The following is a 23,847-nucleotide window of genomic DNA, read 5'->3' as shown; positions in this document are numbered from 1 at the left end:
TAAATTTTGAACATGGGTACTAAAATGAACAAAAATTAAATTTTAGGTATTGTTTTGAAAAATTGAAAGTTTAAATAGTAAAACGAACTAAGGGGTTGTTTGTTTACTTCAGAATGATTAAGCGCTGAATGATTCAAATGCTAAATGATTCAGAGACTCTCTATGAATTAGCTCTGAATGTGACATTCTATTTGATAATGGCTCTGAATCATTCATCACTGAATCATTCGGAGGTGCGAAACAAACGCGCTGAACGGTTCAGCATTCAACGTTGAATGATTCCATTAAGAGACAAACAAACAACCTCTAAAACTGATAAGTTAGATATTAAGCACATAATTTACCCTAAAATTTAATCTAACTCGATTTTAAACTTAATTAAATCATTTTTTTGTTGTTCTCCCGATTCCAAAGCATAGACTTTGATAAGTGAGTCTCCAACAATAATTTTTACATAAACTCGAACTCGAAATCTATTTAAGTTATATTAAACTCCGTCGATCAAACTTAATCAAATCATTATAAGTTTATAACCATCTACCGACTAGATTTAAAAAAAAAAATATTTAAATCATGCAATACAAAGGTATTGGACCTCTAATTAGAGCCAAAAAAAAAAACACAGCTGTAGTAACCATAATGGTGAAAGCAGTAAGAAAGAGACCGCACAAGGGTGTCAGTGCCACCATCACTAACCTCAGCCACTTATCAATGAACCCATCACTTCGTTATATAAATACAAAATCCAATGGGGATTGTCTCCACATATATAATTTATTTTTATTCTATTTAAAATAAATTATTCACACATCAAAATTATTTATTACTATTTTTAACACAATAAAAATACATAAAACACATTATATACGTGTGCACACAAATGTCAACACTAGATTTAGTAATGCTTTAGGGACCATCCATGAAGAGAAGGGTTTGGCTTTGGTGGTAAGACAATGTATACGTATCAGGAGTGTGAATAGAGTTGGTTAGGTAAGAACAGTATTGATTTTAAGGGTAAATTTGCGTTTAGTACATAAATTATTAATATTAATATATTTTAGTACTTAAACTTTTAATCTTTCAAAGCCACACTCAATGTTTAGGCTTTTCTCATTTTTAATACCTCATTAGAAATGTGTGGTCATATTTATACTAAATACTCTTAATCAATTGACAATGAAAACTCAATCACCCATGCGACATTCGTCGGTGCTCGAACCCAAGACCTCTAAGAATAACAACTGTCCATTTTAACCACCAAGATAATTTGGTTCGTGTGCATTATATTTATTATTAAGAAAATTTGTTATTTTGAAGCAATATCCCCGATACGAGGGTATAACAATAAAGTAGGGAAGAAATCAGGATAAGATATTAGGAAGGATAAAGTACTTAATTTCAAAATAATAAGGATTTATTATGTATTTAATCTAAAAATTTGAGAGAATAAAATATAGTTTTATTTAACATTTAATTAATAAGGACCTAAAATATAATTAAACCAAAAATTATGGGAATGACAATAGCCCCTCTAACTCCCCTACACTAAAGTGATGATATGCATTTAAATCATGTAATCGAGCTCAAAGCCTTGAAGATGAACCCATGTTGCAAATTGCAAATTGCAAAACAAAACAAAACAAAACACAAAACACAGATAATGAATGAATTGAAAACTCGTCCCGTTTGGACTTGATGTCAGATCAACTTTTCTACAAGTGAAAAAATATGGAGAAACATAGTGCCAAAACTGCCATACATGCTTGACTAGTCTCACTTGCAACATTCTTCTCCATTTCTCTTTTTCAATTTCGAACCCCCAAAGAATCTCTCTCACAATAAACCCCCTCCCCAAACACTTGTGGTCCATAACCAATCGTACAACTTCAACGATGGAAGATGGTTTATAATAATAGCCACGCCCCAGATACTTTCTCAAAGTGCTCGAGCTCGGCTAGCTCTTCTTTGGCATGTTTTTCTCTTTTGTTGGTTTCTTTCGAATGGAAGCCGGAACGCTCGAAGCTAGCAACTGCGATATTGTTAGCTGGTTCGATCGCGTGTCGACGAACGCCGGCGTTGCCCAAAGGGAGACGCTTCGTCGGATCATCGAGCTGAACCACGGAGTCGAGTACTTGAAAGAATGGCTCGGGGACATCGATGCGAAGGAGATGGATGCATGTGAGATCGAATCGCTTTACACTTCTTTAGTGCCTTTGGTTTCTCATGCGGATTTGGAGCCTTATATTCGACGGATTGCGGATGGGGATATCTCTCCTATTCTCACCCAACACCCTATTACCACTCTCTCTCTGAGGTACGGACATGTTTTTGGACACCATGTTCCAAGATCTTGTCTTCCGATTACGGATACATTCTGGTCTCTACTCCGAGTTTAGTCGAGACCCAATGTGTCCTTACAGAATGGTACATCCTCGTCCTAGAGTCTTGGAAAGCCCTTGCTAAAGGTTTATCTTTATGTCCAAGTTACATCCTAGCCTCAAAGATAGTCGCATACCCTCCACATTTCAGTATAGAAGAAGATTTCATTACTGCAATAAGTTACTTCTTTCGAGTCGGAGGCCTCTTCGGTTATTCGAATCAAATAAATTATGGTACTCGTGCTGATTTTCCGGTCTCTAGGAAGGCTTATTAGACTTTCAAGCATGTATCATATTACTCTGTTAGTGCATAAATGCATAACAAAACTCACATTGCAATGGGAATTGCAAGGTTCTATTGTTTTCTTGGTTTAATTGCTTGATGATTTGCTTATGCTTGTTGTTTGCAGCTCCGGCACCACCGAAGGTCGACAAAAGTTCGTACCCTTTACTCGCCATAGTTCGCAGACAACCCTGCAGATTTTCAGATTAGCAGCAGCTTATAGATCAAGGTCATCCCCGATATCGTATTCGTTATGTCACGGTTTCGATTATTTTCATTACCTACATTCATCGTAACCGATCTGGATAACATTTGTTATGTCTTCTATAGGGTGTATCCGACACGAGATGGGGGAAGAATCTTGGAGTTCATATACAGCAGCAAAAGGTTCAAGACAAAGGGAGGATTAACCGCGGGGACGGCGACGACGCACTATTACGCCAGCGAAGATTTCAAGATCAAACAAGAGAAAACAAAGGCATTCACATGCAGTCCCCATGAAGTGATTTCTAGCGGAGACTATAAGCAAACGACGTACTGTCATCTCTTGCTCGGCCTCTTCTTTCGCGACGAAGTCGAGTTCATTACATCGACCTTTGCATACAGCATAGTCCAAGCCTTCGTCTCATTCGAAGAGCTATGGAAAGAAATATGCAAAGACATCAAAGAAGGAAACGTTAGTTCGAGGATAACGTTACCGAAGATGCGAAAAGCTGTTTTAGATATCGTTAAACCGAACCCAATTTTGGCTTCGAAAATCAAAGCCGTATGTGAGGATTTACAAGGTTCTGATTGGTATGGTTTGGTACCTAAACTATGGCCTAATGCTAAATATGTCTACTCCATAATGACTGGCTCCATGCAACCATACTTGAAGAAGCTAAGGCACCATGCTGGTTCATTGCCGCTAGTGAGCGCCGACTACGGTTCGACCGAGAGTTGGATCGGCGTTAACTTGGATCCTTCTCTGCCACCTGAAAACGTCACTTTCTCCGTAATGCCGACTTTTTCTTATTTCGAGTTCATCCCTCTTTATAGACAGAATCAAGATTCGAGTTCGGGCAGCGTTGATTTCATTGAAGATGAACCTGTTCCACTGTCACAAGTCAAGGTTGGACAAGAATATGAGATTGTCCTCACTACTTTTACTGGTAAGTTTTTCTATATTCGTTTATAATTCATATTCATATCCGTATATCCGTGTCGTATTTTTGTATTTTTTTGTATTATGTATCGGTCCGCAGGGCTATACCGATATCGACTAGGGGATGTGGTGGAAGTGAGCGGATTTCACAACGGAACACCAAAGCTGAATTTCATATGCAGGAGGAAGCTAATATTGGCTGTTAACATCGACAAAAACACCGAGAAGGACCTTCAGTTAGTGGTCGAGAGAGGGTCCGAGCTGCTAAGCAATCACCGAGCCGAGCTCGTCGATTTCACGAGCAGCGCCGAAGTCGTGCGTCAGCCGGGACACTACGTAATCTATTGGGAGATCAAAGGCGAAGTCGAGGAGAGTGTTCTTTTCGAGTGCTGCAGGGAGATGGACGCCTCGTTCGTCGATCATGGCTACGTCGTGTCGAGGCGGACCAACTCGATCGGACCCTTGGAGCTCTGCATCGTCGAGAGAGGCACTTTCAAGAAGATCTTGGATCATTTCATAGGGAACGGGGCGGCGCTCAGCCAATTCAAGACACCACGGTGTACCAGCGACCGGATGTTGCTTAGAATACTCGATCTTTGCACCGTTAAGAGGGTTCGAAGCACAGCTTACGGTTAAAACTGTTAACAGACATGTTTGGTTTCATTACAATCTAGCTATTTCCAAGTCAAAATCACAATTATTATAAAAAGAAAATGGATAACTACTAATGTCATGAACTGATATTTAATTTACTAAATATGAAACTATTATCAAAAGTTAAGATTATTTAATAAATTACAAGTAAATTGTATTATCTATTTGATTATTTAAGATATCATTGAATCCTTTTTCAGCCATTAAAATTAAAAAGATTGGATAAGGTGAAAGCACACGTGGCACAAACCCATTTCTCCCTGCAAACACCGAAGCACAGCACTCTCCATTTCCTTACGGAAAAAAAAAACAAGAAAACCATGTCGTCCCCAACACTACTAACCCCAACTTCCAAGCTTAAATTGCTCCTCCCAGTCATAGCCAAACCCAACTCCACCGTGCCACCGACGTACCCGACACCACCACCGGCTTTCGCGGCCGACGACGAGGAGTACGTGAAAGGGACCTCCGACGTCATCAGCAAGGTACGGAGCACCATCAACGTGGACAAGAACGACCCCAACGTGGCGACGGAGGTGGCCGAGCTCAGGGATACGTCGAACAGTTGGGTGGCGAAGCACAGAAGGGAGAAATCCTTGCTGGGGAGAGCTTCGTTCCGTTTGAGCGCTGTCTCCGTCCATTATATTAGCTTCGGACCGAAGGCGCCGATCCCGGCGAAGAGAAAGGCGAGGATTCTCGAAGAGATGGACACTGCTGAGAAAGCTTTGTCGCGAGGAAGATGAAAATACAAAAACCAGTACGGCTTAAGATTTCGAGATTTAAACGGCTATAGTGTTTAAGTTTATCGAGTTTGTATTAAGATTGGGTTACTGAATCATCATGAGAAAAGGAAACTTTTAATATTATTTTGTGACCGAATTTTATCTAAAAATAATATTGATCAGTGCGATATTAAATTTTAGTATTGTTGTGGATCATTGATATTTTTTTATTTTTTTTTATTTTTAATAAATATGATTATATAACACGTTTTTATATGTTTTACGATATATCTTCTTCTATCTTTTGACATATTTTCGGTCATTTGATCAATGTTTTTATTTATCTTTTTTTCAATAGTCAATTTGACATCGTTACGATCGATCAAAGATGATCTTATATTTTATGTTATTAATATTCTCTGTTTTGAACATTTAAATTGGATTTGGATACTAGTTATGCGTTTGTATATTTTTTTCACGTCTTTCATTTATAGATAATCTTTTAATAGCTTGATTTTTTATAAGGTTTGTTTGTCGATGCAATTATATATGTTTGTATTTATCTTTGTTCGAGTTTATTGGTTAAGTTTTAATATTTCCTTGTATGATCCTTACGTGATCTTTAGTTGTTAGTTTTGTTTTAGTAATTATAGGAAGTTGTCCTAATTATATGCTTAATTTATGATTATAATTGTAAATCTTCATTTATAATTTAGGATATTTCTTATTTTAAATAAAATTAGTGTGTTCTTAAAAAAACACAAATATTAAAGTTCAAATGTGTAAAAATTTAAACATTTGAAACATATTTAAATTCAATGGCACGAACCAAATGACTTTCGTAGGTAAATTAATAAAAAAAACCTAAATAAAGCATGCATAGTTCATTGGGGCCATTCCATATTGTTGGCTCATTTATGGTTTTTTTTTCCCAATACCCCAAAGAGGGGTAATTATTTAAGGTATTAGATCAACATAGATTTTATTTTGGAAACTACGATATTTTCTACAGAGAACATCGAACTCGTCACCTCGAAAAAATATTATTTTTAAATTGACTCAGTGAAGTGGGCCCCACGTCAATATTATTTTATTATCATTAAAATGACTCATCATCTCGGCGTGATGAGTTCGTTTAAAAATATTTTTTTAATTATATAATAAAATAAAAAGTATAAATTAAAAAAATTACGTGGAACTCGTCACCTCGACGTGACGAGTTCTTTCAAATTAAAAAAAAGTAGTTGTTGGTCAACGACTATATGGGTAATGGCCAGCGGTCAATCGAAAATTGTCACCTCGATGTGAAGAGTTCGAATAAATAAAATTTTAAAAAATTAAAATAAAAGAAAATTGAATTTATTTATATTTAAAAAAAATTCAAAGTAATTAAATAATTAGAAAAAAATAAAAATTTACAAAGAAAATTTATTTATATTTCTTAAGTTCTTGACGATGTCGCGGAATGGTCGAATGATAATGTCGCGAGGCTCGTCGAGTACGCCGGGGTCGTAGGCTTCGATTGCCATTCTCGTCGTCTTACCGAGGAGGTGTACTTAACACACTTTGTGATCCACCTTCAAAATGCGGTGATGAGTTTATGACATTTGAAGCCATCATTGTCATAACTGCATCGACTTAGCTTCTACTTTATTGATCATATAGGATATGGTCCCATTCACCGCAACAACATATTTTGTCGAAGATGCTTGAATGTATTGCGGTGCATCTCATGAACCTCCAACCCAATTCAGTCAAGTCTCGGTTGAAATATGTAATGAAGGATAGAAACCGAAATAGCCTGAGATGCATAATAGTACTCTTCAACCGCAGATACTGAAGTGGAAGAAGACAACGACAATGATTTCTTATTGGACTTGGACTCAGCGCATGTGGCCTGATGATATCCCCATTCTCCCATATCTTCCGGTGTCGTGAGATATGATTTCCCATTTACTTCGTAATTTTGGAGACAAGGGGAATAATTGAAATCTAGGTCCAACGATATAATGTCGAGACGCGGGAGGAGCAATTGTTCACGCTGATTCAACGTGCCAATGTATATAGCATGTTTCACTGACCAATTTTCAATATGTTTCTCACGTGTATCAATTCTATGGAGCACGTCCATATCAACCATCTACATAGGAATCGAATGATGTGACGTAAACTGTCACATCACTCTATCAGCAACGTGCCACTCAACAATTGCATAATGCAATAACTGCGTCACGACACACCATAAGTGGGACCCCTCAATTGTAGCAATATTAAACAACATGCTACATCGGCTTTTCGACCCAACTGGACAATTGTAACCTTGTAAAGCTCCTGGTACAGAAAGACTAAAATCACCAAGCCCCAACTGGTATTACGACACACATCAAATTCTTCAAAATATCACATATATTGAGTGTGCACCAAATTACAAGATTTATTCGGTAATAATACCCATCCGATTAGTAAGAGAAGATATGCTTGAGACACGAAAATAACCTCATCCTCTGTAAAATCGTCAGTCACTTGGAATTTTGATTCCAACCATGTTATCTGTACTCGAAAACCGTTGATGACGTCGGATGATGACAATTTTCCCAAAACTTGGTAGACCAACGATACGGGGTCGTACATTTTCTGACTCACCATGGGGGCTCCATTCACAGGAACACTGAATTGGTAAGCAACGTCTTACAAAGTAATCATCGCTTCACCACTCGGGAAGTGGAACGTGTGCTTTTCGGGCCGCCAACATTCAACCAGAGCCTCAATCAACGCCGGTTACAAATTGAATCCACGCACAAATATGGTCATAAATAGACTGGATTGTTGCAGATATATCACGGTTCGCTGATGCGGCTCTCCGTATGTCATCTCACGCTTACGAATATTTCATGCATCATCTGGCCGATGTACGATCGACGAAACATAGACGTTATCCAGGTGCAACATATATTATCGGGTTGCCATTGTCGAGTAACATTTTCGATTAGCTGAATAGGCGTCAAAGGGTACTCGATAAACTTATCACCGCGCTTATTGCTTAAGCGATGAAAAACCCCTCCTATCCACGATCGCGATCCACCCATGGCCTTAGCTGCAACAATTAAAAACTAGTAAACAGAATGATATTCACTAGCCAACCTGTATTTCAATGCTGAAATGGTCCGCAAAGACTAAAACAATGCATCTACACGCAGAGTAGTTGTATTCTGCTTAATTTCTCTGTTCGGCACATGTCGAGACTCGGGGTCGGTTAGAGGAGAAAACGAGCACATTGAACATACAAAGAAGCAATCCTATTCAGCCGAGTAACGCGAGACATCAATGCGAAAGATGCAGAGCTCGAGGTAGCTAATGTGACCCATGGGAGATCAGACATTCCTACTAGTGAAGGTTTACAATTGTTCTCCCTCTATTTGGCTGCATATGCCAAGCCACATTGTTCATTTTTCAACATCGAATATCGTTCGAATAAACGTATAGTTTCGAAACAAACATGGATAGATTATGCTTTGCACATAGAGAAGCACAGAAAAGCAGACATTATCAAATATCATATTGATCAACTGATTCTATGTTTCCCGAACTTGAGTGTGAGACACATAAACATGAAGATATGATCCCCAAGTATCCTCCAAATATATGGCAAGTCTTAAGAAAAGTCTAACCATATTCGTTTCTGACACTCGTATCCGAATCCGAGTAACATAGGTCGATTCAATTGAAATATTCACAATTTACCTAAAAGAATTCAAAATCAAACATTAAGATTTAAAAGCCTTCCAATGACAACGTTGAAGGAATGGTTAACATGCAATAAATGCAAACACAAAGCCACTCAGCTCCCTGATTACTTGCCTTCATTGTAGCATACATGAATATAATTAACTTATAGTAAAACTACACTTATGGTCACTAAAGGTTCAATAAGTTTCTATTTTAATCACCAAAGTTTGTGTTTTAGTCACTAAAATTATCGATAATTCACAAAATGGTCACTCTGTTATCAACCTTTGTTAAACTGATGACATGAAATGTTAACCTATGTGATATGGTGATTGAGTGGTGAGGGCGGATGATGTTGACCATGGGTTAGGGGGGAAGATTGGGTTTTCTTTAAATTTGTTTAGAGTTAGAAAGAATTAAGGATCAATTTGATTTATAACTTAGATATAAAATTATATATTATATTTTTTTATTAATATGTCATATCATTAATCTAATACGAGTAAACGGTAGAGCGGTCATTATGTTATTTATCAATAGTTGCATTGACAAAAACTTAACTTTTAAAATATTAGTGGCAGAAATAAAAAATTGGCTAAAACTTTAGTTACCATGGGTGTAGTTTACCCTTAATATATCATAATATTTTGGGTAAAGTACACCAATGGTACCCAACTTTGGGGCAGTGCTTTGTTAAGTCATCCGACTATTAAAAGTTACAAAATGATCTCCCAACTATAGGGTATTGTTTTGTTGAGTCCCCAACCATTAAAAGTTACAAAATGGTCACTCGATTATTCGTATGTTATAAACTCGTTATTTTTTGTTAAAAAATTAACAAACATCTAAGTTGAACGTCAACATGTTGACAAGAATAACACATGACTTTGGTGGGTGAGTCTTCCAACAGAGATTTTCTACATACACAAGGACTTGAACCCAAGATCTTACTTAATTGATATTAAGCTGCTTACCACTTGAACCAACCCTGTTCCTCATTGTATTTTTTTAATGTGTTTAATAGTTTATATTTTCTTTAATCCAATCCGATTAGAAATTGAATTAACCTAATTTACCTTCCTTAAATATATAAACCTTACGTACCAACTTATATAAACCTAATTTACCCTTTTTTGGTCCAGCGTAAAGAAATAAACTTACCCATTATAAACAGGTTTGGTTATATGTCTTGATTGATGTTCATTTTTATATTGACTCAAATCAAAAGGATGTTTTGCTATTGATCAATAATATCAAATTTTATTTTTAATTTAGAATTATTAGAGAAATATACATTAATGATTGAAACTAAAAGTTAAAAATGTGAATAAAAACTATAAATAATTATAATTTTAATTTAAAATATTAACTTTCATCCATATCATAATCTTAAATTAATAAAAAGTTAAAAGAATTTTATGTAACTTACTCGTATCTTATATATAAGGATGGACCGAGGGACGGGTTGGGGCAGTTGTCCCCTTGAAATTTTAAAATTACTATATATTTTATATTTTCTCTATGTATTTTCTATTGAAAATCTATTTACGTCTCATAGAATTATATAAGTTCAAGTTCATCCCCATAAACTTTAAAATTTCAAGTTCATCTCACCTAACATAAAATCCAACATTGTTTTCCGCCAACTCTCCTAATTTGGTATTTAATTACATATGAGACCGTGAACAGAAAGCGATAGGAAATAAACTAAAAATCAAATATAGAAATGATTCAAATTGAATTGTTAATTTTTGAAAGATCTAAAAATGTAAAAATTGTCATTTCGCTAAAAAGGTTATTAAATTGAATTATTAATGTTCAATATAGGCTAGAAGTAAATATACCATTTAACGTGTTACTATTTTATTGGAAAATTAAATATAGTAAAAATTATTTTTAATTAAAAATAAATCTAAATTAATTGTGTATAAATAATGAGAACATAGGTTATCATACAAATTTATTTAATTACGTACCTAGAAGTGAATTAATTCAATCAAAAAAAGTTTATTAAATTATTTTTAATTAAAACTAAGATCAAATTGATAGAAATATAAATATTAAAGACCAAATATGTTATTATACGGCTAAATTCATGAAAAAACATAAATAATAGAAATATAATGTGTTGTTATATAAATTTGTTTTATTGTTATATTAGTCCTTTTTATCATTAAACATCGATATTTTATTTTGAAATTAAATTAAAATTTTAATGATTTTTAATTTAGTAATTAAAATAAAATTAGGTAAACTATACAAATGGTCTCTCGACTATATAGTATTTTTTTTATTAAATACTTCGACTATTAAAAGTTATAAAATGGTCACTCGACTATTCATTATATTTCAAACTTGTCATTTTCCATTAAAAATTTGACGATTGTCTAAGCTGGATATTAACATGATGATTGAGATATGATAATTGTTTTTGATTATGAGATCATATTTTATCATATCACAATCAACAGGTTAACGTTCAACTCAGAATATCGTTAATTTTTAACAGAAAAGGACGAGTTTGGAACATAATGAACAATCATGTGACTATTTTGTAACTTTTAATAGTGAAGGGACTCAACATAAGCAACATTCTATGATTAGAAGATCATTTTGTAACTTTTAATAGCCGAGGGACTATTTGTGTACTTTACTTAATAAAATTATACCAATAATTTTATAAGATGGATAGTCTATCCTAAAATTTAAAGCAAATAGATTGCCCCATCAAAACTTGATATTTGAACTGTTCCATAGCCAAGTTCGCGATATGAATCAAGCTCTGTAGGCCAGTGTTACAAGTTACATTATATATATATAGTGATTTTATTTCAAAACACTGAGTGAAACTCGTAATATATCTGATCAAACTCGTCATTACATATAAAACACCATCCCCTACCCAAAAGAAAAAACATCATCCCGAATTTGTATATACAGACATAGGGGTGTGCAAATAGTCTGTTAATCGAATAAACCGAACTAATTCGATTTAGTCGGTCTAGAAGCTTAAGATCAGAACAGAAGAAGACATATAAGCAAGCAGCAGAAGAGGAAAAAGCTTAATCTGTCGAGTGACTTGTATGCTCGCATGATGTGCCTTCTGATCCTAGGGCTAGTGCTTCCCACAAGATTGTATGAGTTCGGGTACATGTATAAGTTCGTAATCGAGTCTCCGAATACCCTTGTGTGTACCGTTTCACCAAGCATTCGCACCAGTGGATCCATTACGTTCATTGTCGTGCCGCCGGGACTATGCACGGGCGGAAATGGATAATTGTACACTTGCGGTTGATATGAGTAAGTGCCACCAGGACTGCGCATCAGAGAAGGTGGATAATGATGTATTTGATGTGCAGCAAATTGTGGACTACTTGCAGTATTAGGTGTTCTTGGTGTACCAAGATCAGGACCAAGAGGCCTCTTTGGGATGGCTACGCCGAGTTGAGAAACCATGCTTTTCGATCCTTTGCTTGTCTGTCCCCGGCCGTAAAGCGGTACAAGCGTCGAATCCGAAACATCAGCTTTACATACAGGGCACTGCGGCTGTTTCGGGGCTTGGTTCTCAGTGGAGTTGGACTGCAATTGAAGCCATTTGTAAATGCAGGGCCAGCAATATATGTGCCCGCACAGCGTCACGACAGGATCCTGCACGGTGTCGAGGCAGATATTGCAGTTGAAGCTGGTCGAATCATCCGAGCCCGTGACTGCTTCTGGTGAATTCAGCCACTTCTCCATGGAATCTTCACCTTCTGGTGATCTGTTCCGAACTCTGGCTTCTTCAACGTACTGCTCAATTGCCATGATCTATCGAAAAAATCTCCGATCTCTCTTTATGTGATATCACATATAGTGAAGAACTAGGTAGAAAATCTAGGCTAGTGCAAAAATTCTTGGAACGCATGCCTACCATAGTTGACCTTATCGAATAATTAACCTCAAGATTAACGTAAATCAATTCCATATCACCATTAATCTTCGAAAGCCAAAGCTCAGCAATGAACAAACAAACGAGCAAAACAAATTCTCTTTCGGTTTTGCAGATCAAAAGCACTAGAAATAACAAAATTCAGAAGAAAAAAGAAACAAAAGCAGAGTAGATCATTAGCAGAGCAACAATTTTTTCCAAAGCTATTGAAATTTGATCCAACTTACTCCAACAACACTCGAAATCAATCTTGAAGCAACGATCGACAAAAAAACAAACGAAAAAACCTCCAAAAATTAAAAACATAATCATACAAGAAAATGAAACAAAATCGAATCACGGAATGATTGGACATATCGAAGTTTGGATTACATACCGACTGGTTTTCGATTCACTTTTAGGTGAATTTGATTAACCAGAGAGCGAATTCCTTCTTCCTTTGAAGAGAATCTGATGAACTTGATTCAAGCTTGACGAGAGAATCTGTGGAGATAGAAGAGGGTATCCGACTCTGCTTTTATATACAAAATAAATGCTTCAATAAATATTATTAAAAATAATAGTTTATGTTGGATTAAATTTATAAATTAGTTGGTGTTGCTCATTACCTGATATTAATACTAAAAGTCTAAGGTCAAATAATAAAATAAATATGTTTATGTTTTCTTTTTTGTATTTATTGAATTATGTCGAGATTTTAGGAATTATAATTTATGATAAAGTTATAAAATGGTCTTCCGATTATAGAGTGTTGTTTTGTCGAGTCCCTCGTTTATTAAAAGTTACAAAACAGTCACTTGACTATTCACTATGTTTCAAACTCATATTTTTTTCGTTAAAAATTGATGATATTATAAGATGAAAGTTAACTTGTTAACTGTGATATGATAAAATCTGATACCAGAATCTCAAACGACTATTATATTTCAGTCATCATGATAACGTCCAACTTAAACAACCACTAATTTTTTAACGGAAAAAAACGACTTTGAAACATAATGAATAGTCAAGTGATCATTTTGTAACTTTTAATAGCCGGAGATTTAACAAAGTAACATTCTATAATCAGAGAATTCTTTTGTAACTTTTAATAGTCGAATGACTTAATAAAGCAGTACCCTATAATAGGTGGACTATTTGTGTACTCTATCCTAAAATTTGTATTTGATTTAATATGAATATTATTATATAATGTTATTTTTATTAGGTAAATTAATAACATAATCAAAAAATATAGAGATGAATGTTATTATAATTTATCTCTAAATATATAAAGGATAATTATAATGACGTAAAAAAAATTAGCTGATTCGATCCGTTAATTTGATTTGAATTTGATATTTAGTTCATTTTTTTTATTTTTAGATAATTTAGACCTGATATCTAAAAATTGAGTATTCGAACAAATCACCTAAATTCTAGTTTCGAATTATCCAAAAATCTACTAAAAATTTGGCCATTAGAGTTTAAAGAGCTTAAACCTTCGAACTTTTAAAGTTTGAAGTACTTACCAAGGGTTCTTACAATTTATTTTAGAGTACTATTTAATCATTTAATTATTCTTGTGATTTCATTTTAGTTACTTAATTATATTTTTTTAAATAGTCACTAAATTTATGTTTTTGTTCTATTTGGTCAATTATTGTTAAAATATTAACGATGATGTTGATGTATCACTATAAAGTGATATCATGTCATCATTGAAAATTAAAAAAAAAATCATGTCAACAGTTTTGTTTATTTTTAACAGAGTGTAACTAAAAATAGTAAAAATATAAGTTTAATGATAATTTTAAAAAAATAATTGAATGACCAAAATAAAATCTACGAGAATAATTAGACAACTAAATAATTGAGTGACAAAAAGAAAAACCAAGAGTCGAAACCCCATTCATCTATCGACATAATTTTCTATAATTTATTAATTTCTTATTATAAAAATATTTAAATATTAAAGATTAAATGTGTTATTAGGTTAATTTCATAACCATCACTTCAACAATTCTATTATTAATTTAATGACGGTGACGACATTTATACAATCTTTTAATTTTAGTGACTAAATTTATATTTTCTTCAATTTGATGACCAAAATAAATTATACCCCATAACTTGGTGCTTAATAGAGTAGTTTACCCTAATATTTTCCACGAGGTCATTGAAAATAGGAAGATAATATTTGGGTGCAACATTTTAATCAACATCATTATAATTTTCAAAATACTTTGATATTGAATATATTAATTTTATTTTAGTTGATGATGAATTTTTTTTATTTTGAAAATATATAAAAATACATATTGGTATTTTGGAATTGACTACCATATTATTTTTAATTAACATCTTTTCAATTCCATTTTTTTAATATTATATATTTCTAAAGTGTTATTTAAAAATATTAATTCACATATGTTACCTTGCACTTTTCCAATGCATAATTGTATTCTAAAATTAGAGCTTAACGACTACATTTTTATTATTATTTTACTTATCCTTTTCATTTATAATATTTTAATAGGCAATTGGGTCCCTTTTATAATATTTTATAAACAATTGGGTCCCTTTTATAATATAATGTCACTTTTTTTTAATAATATTTTTCTTTTTGCACTTTGTATGCAATTGAACATGGACTTCAACTCAATAAATTTGACTCAAGACTTTGCCATATTCCATGATTTCATGAGACATTATCATGTACATGTGGTGTAGATTTTCCGCTTAATAGCTAGTGGCCATTGTTAAAAAGAGGAAAATTTATGTCCATGTTTTATTTTTGGTTAAAAAAATTGTTAGACTGCTAAAATTTTTGTTTCAATTAAAAAAAAAGTGATAAGCTTTATTTGATGAAAAAAAAATTTCAATTAGGTCGGGTCAGGTTTTATCTTAAAAGTAGGTCGGGTTCAAATCAGGTGAAGTATCCTAAACTAGGATTGGATTTCGAGTGGAGAGAGTATAATTTTTGGGTCAAGTCAGGTTAACCATAAATCTGACCAAACCAAGCCTATGCCCATCCCAATTGAGACTAGTTGATGAATTCTAAATGATTATTTTAATAAATAAGTTTTTGATTATAAAAATGATCATTAAATTAATCCACCTATTATAAAACATTTATAATTCAATAGCATATGATGTATTTTTTTAATTTGATTCTTAGCACATGAGATGATGTGTATGATATATTTCGTGATCTACCGTATGTTAATTACAACCACACAATATATGACCAAGTCAAATTAAGCTGATTTATTATTTTATTATTAAACAATCTCATGTATATTATTTTTAATAAGGTTAAACATTAACTATAATATATAAAATTATTTATACATACACTTCTAGTTACATCAAAGTGGAAGAAAATACTAGTTCATAATCATGAAACGTTGAAACAAGAAGCAAGGTTGAATTAAATTAATCAACTTTCTCAATAAGGGTTTAAAATTCAATTTATTTAGAAAAAAAATGCAAAATTAGTTGTTGTTTATATAGTATTCATTCTAATTTAACTGAGATTAGGTATAAATTTAATAGGCATAAAAGTCATATCTGCAATGAATAGCGGGTAGAAGATAGATTTGAGACCTTATCCGTTTTATATTCATTTAATCCACATTCGTCCACTCACTAACTATCCATCATATAAATTTTGGAACATTATCGTTTAAGTATAATTTTAGAGACTATTTTGTAAATCTTAAGATTTTATAGGACATGACTTATAATTTAATCAAATATCAGAGTACGAGATGAGTGATAGGTATCTAGTTGGGTAGTGAATGTACATGTGGACTTAGGGATGGACATGAGACCCAAACCAGATGGGTTTTGACTTGACCCGATCGAGTCAGATTTTAAAAAAAAATGGGTTTGGTCGGATCAAGTTTGGGTTTAGGGTAAAAAGTACCCGACCAGACCCAAAAAAATATAATTTTACCTTTTATATTTAGGGATAATTGCAATAATACCCATCTATATATTATTTTATTTCATTTAAATTCCTATTTTTATTGAATAAAAATAATATTTTTTAGTAAATATATTATTTCGGATCTAGTCAGGTCAGGTTTGGATTTTATCTCAAAAAATAGGGTCGAGTTTAGGTTGGGTGGAAGGGGTATATTTTTGGGGTCAGATTTGGATCGAATGGAGGATTTAAAATTTTCGGGTCTAGTTAGATGGACCGAAAAATCAACCCGATCCGACCCAACTTATACCCATCTCTAGGTGAACTTAAGAATGTATCCCCATTAACGAGTGGAAATTTAAAAATTTTACCTTTCATAATATTTGATTCAAGCAATTTACGAACTCGATCAATCTCTTATTAACACATTTTTAAAATATTTTATATTATATAATTACGTAAGCATCCTTATTATACATCCAACAGATAATTTGAGTTCAATCTCGAGCTTGAATTGCTCAATTATTTGATCGATCTCAAATTAAGTATGAAACTTGAATTTTGTGTCGAACCTTACTCGAACTAATATTTTAATATTTGATCAAGTTTAGGCTTAATACTAAAATAAGTATCCAAATTATACCTCAATTTCCTAATAGATACATAAACTATTTTTTACCAATTCAGGTGCCTAACATTAAAAATGTTACCATTTTAGGTGTTCGGGTCGTCAACAGAGTTAATTCTCCCGTTATGTGACACGTGTCACAATTGGGTGATTTTAATTTTTTTTTTTAAATTAAAAATTATATATTTTTTAAAGAAAAACATAAACGTTAAGAAAAAACCCCAAAACTTTAAAAACTTTTATTTCAACTCTTAAATCCACGCCGACTGTCGTCCTTTTCCGTCGATGAAGCTCCACCTGACCTCAGCTCCCTCGACGACCCCCATGAAATCATGACCGATCGACGGCGAATCGACGTTTTATACCCCACGAATCCTAGGATGAAAATCGCGATCCCACTTGATCTCAACGGCCAATCGACAACAACTACGACGGCATATGACTAGGAGGGGCAGGGACTACATCGAAGACGGTGGTCATGGTCGGAAAGAGCGGCGACGGTGGGTTAAGGATAGGAATGATTTTAGGGATTTTTATAATTTAAGAGAAATTAAGAGTTTTTTTTAATAAATATAATAATATTTTAAAAAATTAAATTTTAAAATCATAAAAATATGACACATGTCACTTAACGGGGGAAATTAACGTCGTTAACAGTCCAGACACCTAAAATGATAACGTATGAAACGTTAGGCACCTAAATGGGTCAAAAAATAGTTTAGACACCTATTCAGGAATTGAGATATAATTTGTACACTTATTTTTAATATTAAGCCTCACGTTTAAGATTATCAATATTCAAACTCAACTGAACTGTATTATATCCTTAATTAACATATACTAAAATTTAAACTTAAGATATCATAATCTTCAACACCTCAACTTTATCATTAAATAAAGAACTCATTAACATCAACCACAAAATATTAAACCTTAACCCAAAACAAACGTCAACATAATCATATATCAGTCCTTTTATTTAGTTTAATCATAATATTAATCCGTGTTCGAAGACTAAGCTAGAATTAAGCGTTAAAAGAAATACAATTATTTAATTTAAAATATAAACTACATAAAAGGGTAACTTTTTGCCCCGTAGCAGATCCAATTTATCATTTTCATCCCTATCGTAATTTTGCATCAATTTAGTCCTCGAAGTTACTCAATTGCATTATTTTATATCCTACCCCTAACTTAAAACCCTTAAATCCTAAGCCTTACCTTAAGGTTTACAATTTAGGGTTTTAAGTTAAATGTAAAATACATAATTATGCAATTAAATAATTTTGAGGATTAAATTGATACGAAAATACGATAAGAGTAAAAATGATAAATTAAGTCTATTACAGGGACAAATGTATCTTGAAATATTGTTCCTGTCAAACAATAATGAAATACTTTATTTCAACTGGAAATTAAAATATCATTTGATGCTTATAAAAGATAACACAAGCCGAGAGTGATTTCAAAGTAATCAAGATTCAAGAATAGATTATACGGCCAAGAGATTAATTGAATTAAATATTTTAATTAATTTATTAATCCATTAAGAATTCACAGTGTGACAGTGAGTTAAAATTATTTTTTTTGAAATATTGGCAGTCAATTCCACTCATTAACACACTTTCTCATTTTGCCTCATCTTCACATGATAGGATCGATTTTTAGAATCGTTGGATGAGCAAAAATTAAAGGTTAAGATTAATAGTTGAAAATGAGAAGATATTCACTTAAAAGAAAAAAAATGAATTAATCTCAACTTTTGATATTTCCTCATCCAACGATCTTAAAAGGGTGTAAAACTAAAATTTTACAATAGATATAAGTGGATTCAAACCCTTTAGTTTCAAGTTCAATTAGGATATTGAACCGTTAAATCATTAACGACGTGATGCAATATAATTTATTTTTTCATGAACTTTATATATATATATATATATATATATATATATATAATTTGTCAATAAACTTTAAAGTACTTATATTTTAGGCACAAAACTCTAGTTTGTGTATCAATTTGGTCCATGTAGAAAATCGTCAATTCATATGCTTGTCATCGTCGATCAAATACCAATTTGGTCCATATTTCACTCTTCTTTCTTCTCCTTAAATTGATTTTTTTTACAAATTCACTCGAAATCGATGAAAATTCATCTAAATATTTGACGTTCTAATGCTTCAATATCCTTCGACAATCATTTGATATGGCTAATTTTGAGATATCCTATTTATTTTCTTGAAAGAATATTTCCCAATATTTGTATTTAAACAACTCTAAAATTTGAGAAAAAATTAAAACCCTAAAAATATAAATTTATGTTTAGTTTTATAAATTTTAAAGATATTTATAAATTTTAAAGATATTTTATAAAAATCTAAATTGATAAAGTGATAGCGGATAATGAAATGAGTTCATCAATATTTAGGCGAGTATATAACATGCCCGTCCATTAACAAGTGCAGTATGTGATACGTCACAGAACCCATAAATTTGGGAGCCTCACACTTGAAAAAAATATACTAACATAGAAAAAATTATTTTTCCTTAACAAGATTTAACAAAAAACAAACACCAAATTTATGGCGTTTAACAGATAACAAAATATTTATTTTTATTTATTTTTTTTGGATAAGTAAATTTTTTTAATGTCTATACTAACTTCAATATTTTTAAATTTTAATATTTTATAATTTATTTTGTTATAAAATATTTTAGAGATCTTATTTTAATTAAGTATCACAAGTTCCTTGTATTTTTTGGAACCGGCCTGCTGCATAAGATGCTAGAAAAAATATTTTGTGGAAAATTAAAAATAAGTGACAAAATCTAATTTCGATGAAGAAGAATATATAATGAGGAAAAAAATCAATATGATTTGACCTAAAATTAAATTTTATAAAAATAATATTATCAAATTAGATAAATTCATAAATTTCATAATAAAAACATAAATTTCATAATAAATGATTCATCATATCCAAATATCCTCAAAACTCTTTTCATAATTCCACTAAGCTTAACCCTACATGAATACCAAAGATTCATTATTACCATAAAAACTATAAATAATGGCTTGCATTAACCAAAGTAGATGGAATAAAAGGCTACTATGTTCTACACTAACCTTGCATAACAGCTTTTATAATGGTAACATGTTCTTGGAAGTCACCGACTGTTCGCACTCCGTCGACCCGTTTTCTGTGAATGCCGTCGACAACAAATCGATCATTCTCGCCATTGTCGCTTTGAATTCCTCGGAGCTACCCTGTTCGATTATATTAGGGTCAGGTACACCATCTTTAACCACGACAGTGCCAACAGTAGCACCCTCTTTGTATGCTTGACACGCCCCGATGATGTCTGGAGCATGGCAGCGGAAATAACTGGCAACAAAGCCCTTGAAATGCTGTTCAGTAAAACATAAAATTGTGCAATTATTAGTTACCATATATGCATAACATACATGAAACCTCTGCCTACAAAGAAAACCTTATTTTGTGTCAATTGTGCTAATTGGCATGTGGTGATATGGTTTAAAGGCGAGACTGTGCTAATGCATGTACGAAACAAAGAGATCGGTCGTTGGCAGACTAACCTGAGGCGGTCTTCTTAGTGTGTAAATCATTGTCTTCAAGGATAGAGTGTATACTTTCTCATTGTACTTTCTGGACCTTCTTTCACCTACGTCCCCGACATACGAAGTATCGTATCCGGGCTCGTTAAAGAAAGGTTTAGCATTCAGAATCAGAGCTTGTATGGAAACCAAAACTTGTAGCATGGTCGATTTCCCCGGAACCCACAATTCAGTCTCTTTACCATGCCAGGTACCCAACAGGCTTAGGCATACTCTACCACATCTATACAAATTCGGATTTAACCGCAGGCCACCAGAATAATAATAAACCAACTGGAAAAATTCAGAATCAGGTATTATTGTATGGAATTTTTTGTGTGAAAAACACATCATATGCACAATGAACATACTGGTGGCACATTCGGATATTTTGGAGGGAAGAAACAATCAAAGACGAAAAGTCCATCATGGTATGGAGTACCAGCAGGTCCTATAATGACAGCCCTTAAGAGACCCATCTTTGCTTCACAAACTCTAACATATATTGTTTCTGTGGAACAACAAAGTAAATGGATGAGTACCATGTTTCACAAAACACATTCAAAAACCAAAACTCACCTGGTAAACCATTCTCCAGAATTTTCCACTCCTCTTGAATTCGCTTCACCGACTCCTTTGGATGCAATCAATAAGAAGTGTAAAGATCAAGTTATTTGGATGCCGACGAATTTAGCATAACATAGTATAAACAATAACACAAAATGCAAACTTACCTTCTCTCCCGGCGAGGCCATATTGTTGTAATGATGGATCGAGAAGTCGTCCACGACATCAAAATGTTTGATGCTTTCAAAATTCGGCACTTTGTGTTCATCATTTCCTTCTTTCGGATCAGACCCTGAGTCTCCAAGGACCATTACAGAACTGGTAGAAGCAGACTTCAGTCCACCATTAGCCAGATAAGAGGAATCTGAGGCACCCTGGGGTGAATTCCCATTTAGAACTGAAGTAGGGTCTTCAAACCATATAATTTCACTCTCTTCCGGAGTAAGACTCAAACTATCAAAAAGGGATTGCACAATCAAATGATCATCTTTGTTTAATAATTCATTATTGTCACCAAAATCAGAATCATCATCAGTGTAGTCATCATAATCCCCGTCATCATCGTGATACGACAAGTCGACCTCCGAACCTTTCTCCGACTCTGCTAAACTAAGAGTATTACCGAGTTCAGTGGTTGAATCATCCTGTAAAAAGGGGGTAAGTAAGTTCAAATCAAGGCAAGTTGATTATCGATAATGTAAAATTACAACCGATCACCTCCAATTGGTATTGCCACGTCATGTCATTGTATATTATACTCTTCCCCTTGCTGTCCGTGCCAGTTTCCTCGGAAACAATCAAAGCCGTTGCCGGAATTTCAACTTGTTCAGTATCCATTGCATCACAAAGAACCTAAAAAACAAGATTGTTTACTCAACAAAATGGATTACCGATTCAAATATATGTATGCATATATATTTATTTCTTAAAATGTACACTCCTAGTAGTTTGCCCGGAGGGAGGGATTTTCCAAGCAACCAAACAGAGAGTTAAATGATTCTGAATGATAATACTCTTTAAGACTTACATGAGAATCTGATTTAGTAAAATAGAGATTATCGATCAAGAAACACATAATTTCTATTTAAATCCGAAAATCAAATCAAACAATACATTCATCAAACACAGCAACATAAAACTCATGTTGAGGTACGAATATTAAGGCTAAGAGGCTAACAAATGAATGCTTCAAAATAATTTTAAGATTCAGATTTCTCAAAATGCAGAGTCCTAGTCATTCACCGGTAATATAATTTTCCAAGCAACCAAACAGATTTTAAGAATCCTTCACGAATTCATGAGTATAACAGAGAGTGAAAAAAGAGAGAAAAAAAAACAGATTTCCGCTAAAAGTATTGAGAATCAAAGCAATAGAAGCATCCAATCAAAACAACAAGATCTACCTCCTCCAATAAAAAAAACACTATAAATCAAACGACAATGCACACAGAGTCCAAAAAATCATGATTTTATTCTAAAGAAAAAGAGAGAGTAAAAGAATAATAAACCTCGTTTAGAGATCGAAGTGTAGAGTGATCAAACTTCTACAAAAATGATTTTTTTTGGAAGATAAACCCCAACGAAAATTTTGGAGCGAGATATACGACGTGATAGGATGATTATCAACTATACATAAATTTGAAAAATAATAAATAATTTCTAAGAAATAAGAAAAATAATAAATAAAAAATAATATATTTTGCAAAAATATATATTTTATTTTTATTTCAAGTGCCATTTTATCGTAGGCATTAGATGCACCCCAAGTGAAGCGGGAAAAATACTAACCTATTAGATCAACTCAAGTTTTATTTTAGGATCTATCATAAATATTACAGTATATGACAAACTTGTCACGTCTAATTCATACTCGTACAGTTGAAGTGATAAATTTTAATAAAATATATTTTTTATTAAAATTTATTATATCATGATGATAAATTCTAATAAAAAATATTTTTATTAAAATCATTACATATTTTTATTAAAACTCATCACATTAATGTGATAAATTTTAAATTATTATAAAATTAATTTTAAAAATATCTAATAAACCAATTCTTTTGCCTGCCTGCCTTATTAGGCCAATTTTACCGGCACTAGAGGTGAGACACGTTCAATCGGGTTTAGTACACTTAAATTATGAGTAAATAGAATAAAATAGGTAATGCGTATCATTTTAATAATAAATTAAAACACGAATCAAACAATCAACGGTAAAGAAATTGTTATTATTTCTTAAAATTTTGAATTTGAGTATAATGAATATTAGGGGTATGAACATCTATTATTA

At 32.8% G+C, this 23,847-nt stretch overlaps 5 protein-coding genes across 5 annotated transcripts; 2 read left to right on the top strand and 3 right to left on the bottom strand.

Moving 5' to 3' along the window:
- The first annotated feature begins 1,639 nt into the window (after nucleotides 1-1,639).
- Nucleotides 1,640-4,514, top strand: LOC120123807 (indole-3-acetic acid-amido synthetase GH3.10-like). The gene is made up of 4 exons (XM_039142631.1): nucleotides 1,640-2,314; nucleotides 2,789-2,890; nucleotides 2,992-3,812; nucleotides 3,906-4,514. Exons 1-4 carry the CDS (start codon nucleotides 1,971-1,973, stop codon nucleotides 4,439-4,441), a joined length of 1,803 nt encoding a protein of 600 aa, XP_038998562.1. The 5' UTR covers nucleotides 1,640-1,970; the 3' UTR covers nucleotides 4,442-4,514.
- A 96-nt stretch (nucleotides 4,515-4,610) lies between these two features.
- Nucleotides 4,611-5,330, top strand: LOC120123809 (photosystem II repair protein PSB27-H1, chloroplastic-like). Its single transcript, XM_039142633.1, has one exon. It carries the CDS (start codon nucleotides 4,780-4,782, stop codon nucleotides 5,200-5,202), a length of 423 nt encoding a protein of 140 aa, XP_038998564.1. The 5' UTR covers nucleotides 4,611-4,779; the 3' UTR covers nucleotides 5,203-5,330.
- Nucleotides 5,331-11,827: 6,497 nt separating this feature from the next.
- On the bottom strand, nucleotides 11,828-13,329 carry LOC120123847 (E3 ubiquitin-protein ligase RMA1H1-like). The gene has a single exon (XM_039142660.1). The coding sequence runs from the start codon at nucleotides 12,709-12,711 to the stop codon at nucleotides 11,923-11,925; it is 789 nt and encodes a 262-aa protein (XP_038998591.1). The 5' UTR covers nucleotides 12,712-13,329; the 3' UTR covers nucleotides 11,828-11,922.
- Nucleotides 13,330-20,382: 7,053 nt separating this feature from the next.
- LOC120123843 (putative ubiquitin-conjugating enzyme E2 38) lies at nucleotides 20,383-21,902 on the bottom strand. Its single transcript, XM_039142657.1, has 5 exons — nucleotides 21,722-21,902; nucleotides 21,567-21,621; nucleotides 21,359-21,498; nucleotides 20,970-21,281; nucleotides 20,383-20,780 (listed from the first exon to the last, which is right to left on the bottom strand). The coding sequence occupies exons 1-5, from the start codon at nucleotides 21,863-21,865 to the stop codon at nucleotides 20,514-20,516; spliced, it is 918 nt and encodes a 305-aa protein (XP_038998588.1). The 5' UTR covers nucleotides 21,866-21,902; the 3' UTR covers nucleotides 20,383-20,513.
- LOC120123929 lies at nucleotides 21,865-23,089 on the bottom strand. The gene is made up of 4 exons (XM_039142714.1): nucleotides 23,060-23,089; nucleotides 22,272-22,406; nucleotides 21,928-22,198; nucleotides 21,865-21,872 (listed from the first exon to the last, which is right to left on the bottom strand). Exons 2-4 carry the CDS (start codon nucleotides 22,389-22,391, stop codon nucleotides 21,865-21,867), a joined length of 399 nt encoding a protein of 132 aa, XP_038998645.1. The 5' UTR covers nucleotides 22,392-22,406; nucleotides 23,060-23,089.
- Nucleotides 23,090-23,847: the final 758 nt, after the last annotated feature.

Source organism: Hibiscus syriacus, unplaced genomic scaffold (genome assembly GCF_006381635.1).
Source record: "Hibiscus syriacus cultivar Baekdansim isolate YM2019G1 unplaced genomic scaffold, ASM638163v2 tig00110403_pilon, whole genome shotgun sequence".
In the NCBI taxonomy this organism is placed as follows: Eukaryota; Viridiplantae; Streptophyta; class Magnoliopsida; order Malvales; family Malvaceae; genus Hibiscus; species Hibiscus syriacus.
Note: the sequence above shows the minus strand (reverse complement) of the source record. Positions and strands in the feature narration are given on the sequence as shown.

What these genes read in the sequence shown, in the direction of transcription:
- LOC120123807 (XM_039142631.1), top strand. Translation starts at nt 1,971, where the DNA reads ATGTTTTTCTCTTTTGTTGGTTTCTTTCGAATGGAAGCCGGAACGCTC. An exon ending in ATTACCACTCTCTCTCTGAG is followed by an intron (nt 2,315 to 2,788) that starts GTACGGACATGT and finishes TGTTGTTTGCAG; the next exon opens with CTCCGGCACCACCGAAGGTC. An exon ending in TGTCCTCACTACTTTTACTG is followed by an intron (nt 3,813 to 3,905) that starts GTAAGTTTTTCT and finishes ATCGGTCCGCAG; the next exon opens with GGCTATACCGATATCGACTA.
- LOC120123809 (XM_039142633.1), top strand. Translation starts at nt 4,780, where the DNA reads ATGTCGTCCCCAACACTACTAACCCCAACTTCCAAGCTTAAATTGCTC.
- LOC120123847 (XM_039142660.1), bottom strand. Translation starts at nt 12,711, where the DNA reads ATGGCAATTGAGCAGTACGTTGAAGAAGCCAGAGTTCGGAACAGATCA.
- LOC120123843 (XM_039142657.1), bottom strand. Translation starts at nt 21,865, where the DNA reads ATGGTCCTTGGAGACTCAGGGTCTGATCCGAAAGAAGGAAATGATGAA. An exon ending in TGGCCTCGCCGGGAGAGAAG is followed by an intron (nt 21,622 to 21,721) that starts GTAAGTTTGCAT and finishes TTGCATCCAAAG; the next exon opens with GAGTCGGTGAAGCGAATTCA. An exon ending in TCTGGAGAATGGTTTACCAG is followed by an intron (nt 21,499 to 21,566) that starts GTGAGTTTTGGT and finishes GTTGTTCCACAG; the next exon opens with AAACAATATATGTTAGAGTT.
- LOC120123929 (XM_039142714.1), bottom strand. Translation starts at nt 22,391, where the DNA reads ATGGATACTGAACAAGTTGAAATTCCGGCAACGGCTTTGATTGTTTCC. An exon ending in CGTGGCAATACCAATTGGAG is followed by an intron (nt 22,199 to 22,271) that starts GTGATCGGTTGT and finishes CCCTTTTTACAG; the next exon opens with GATGATTCAACCACTGAACT.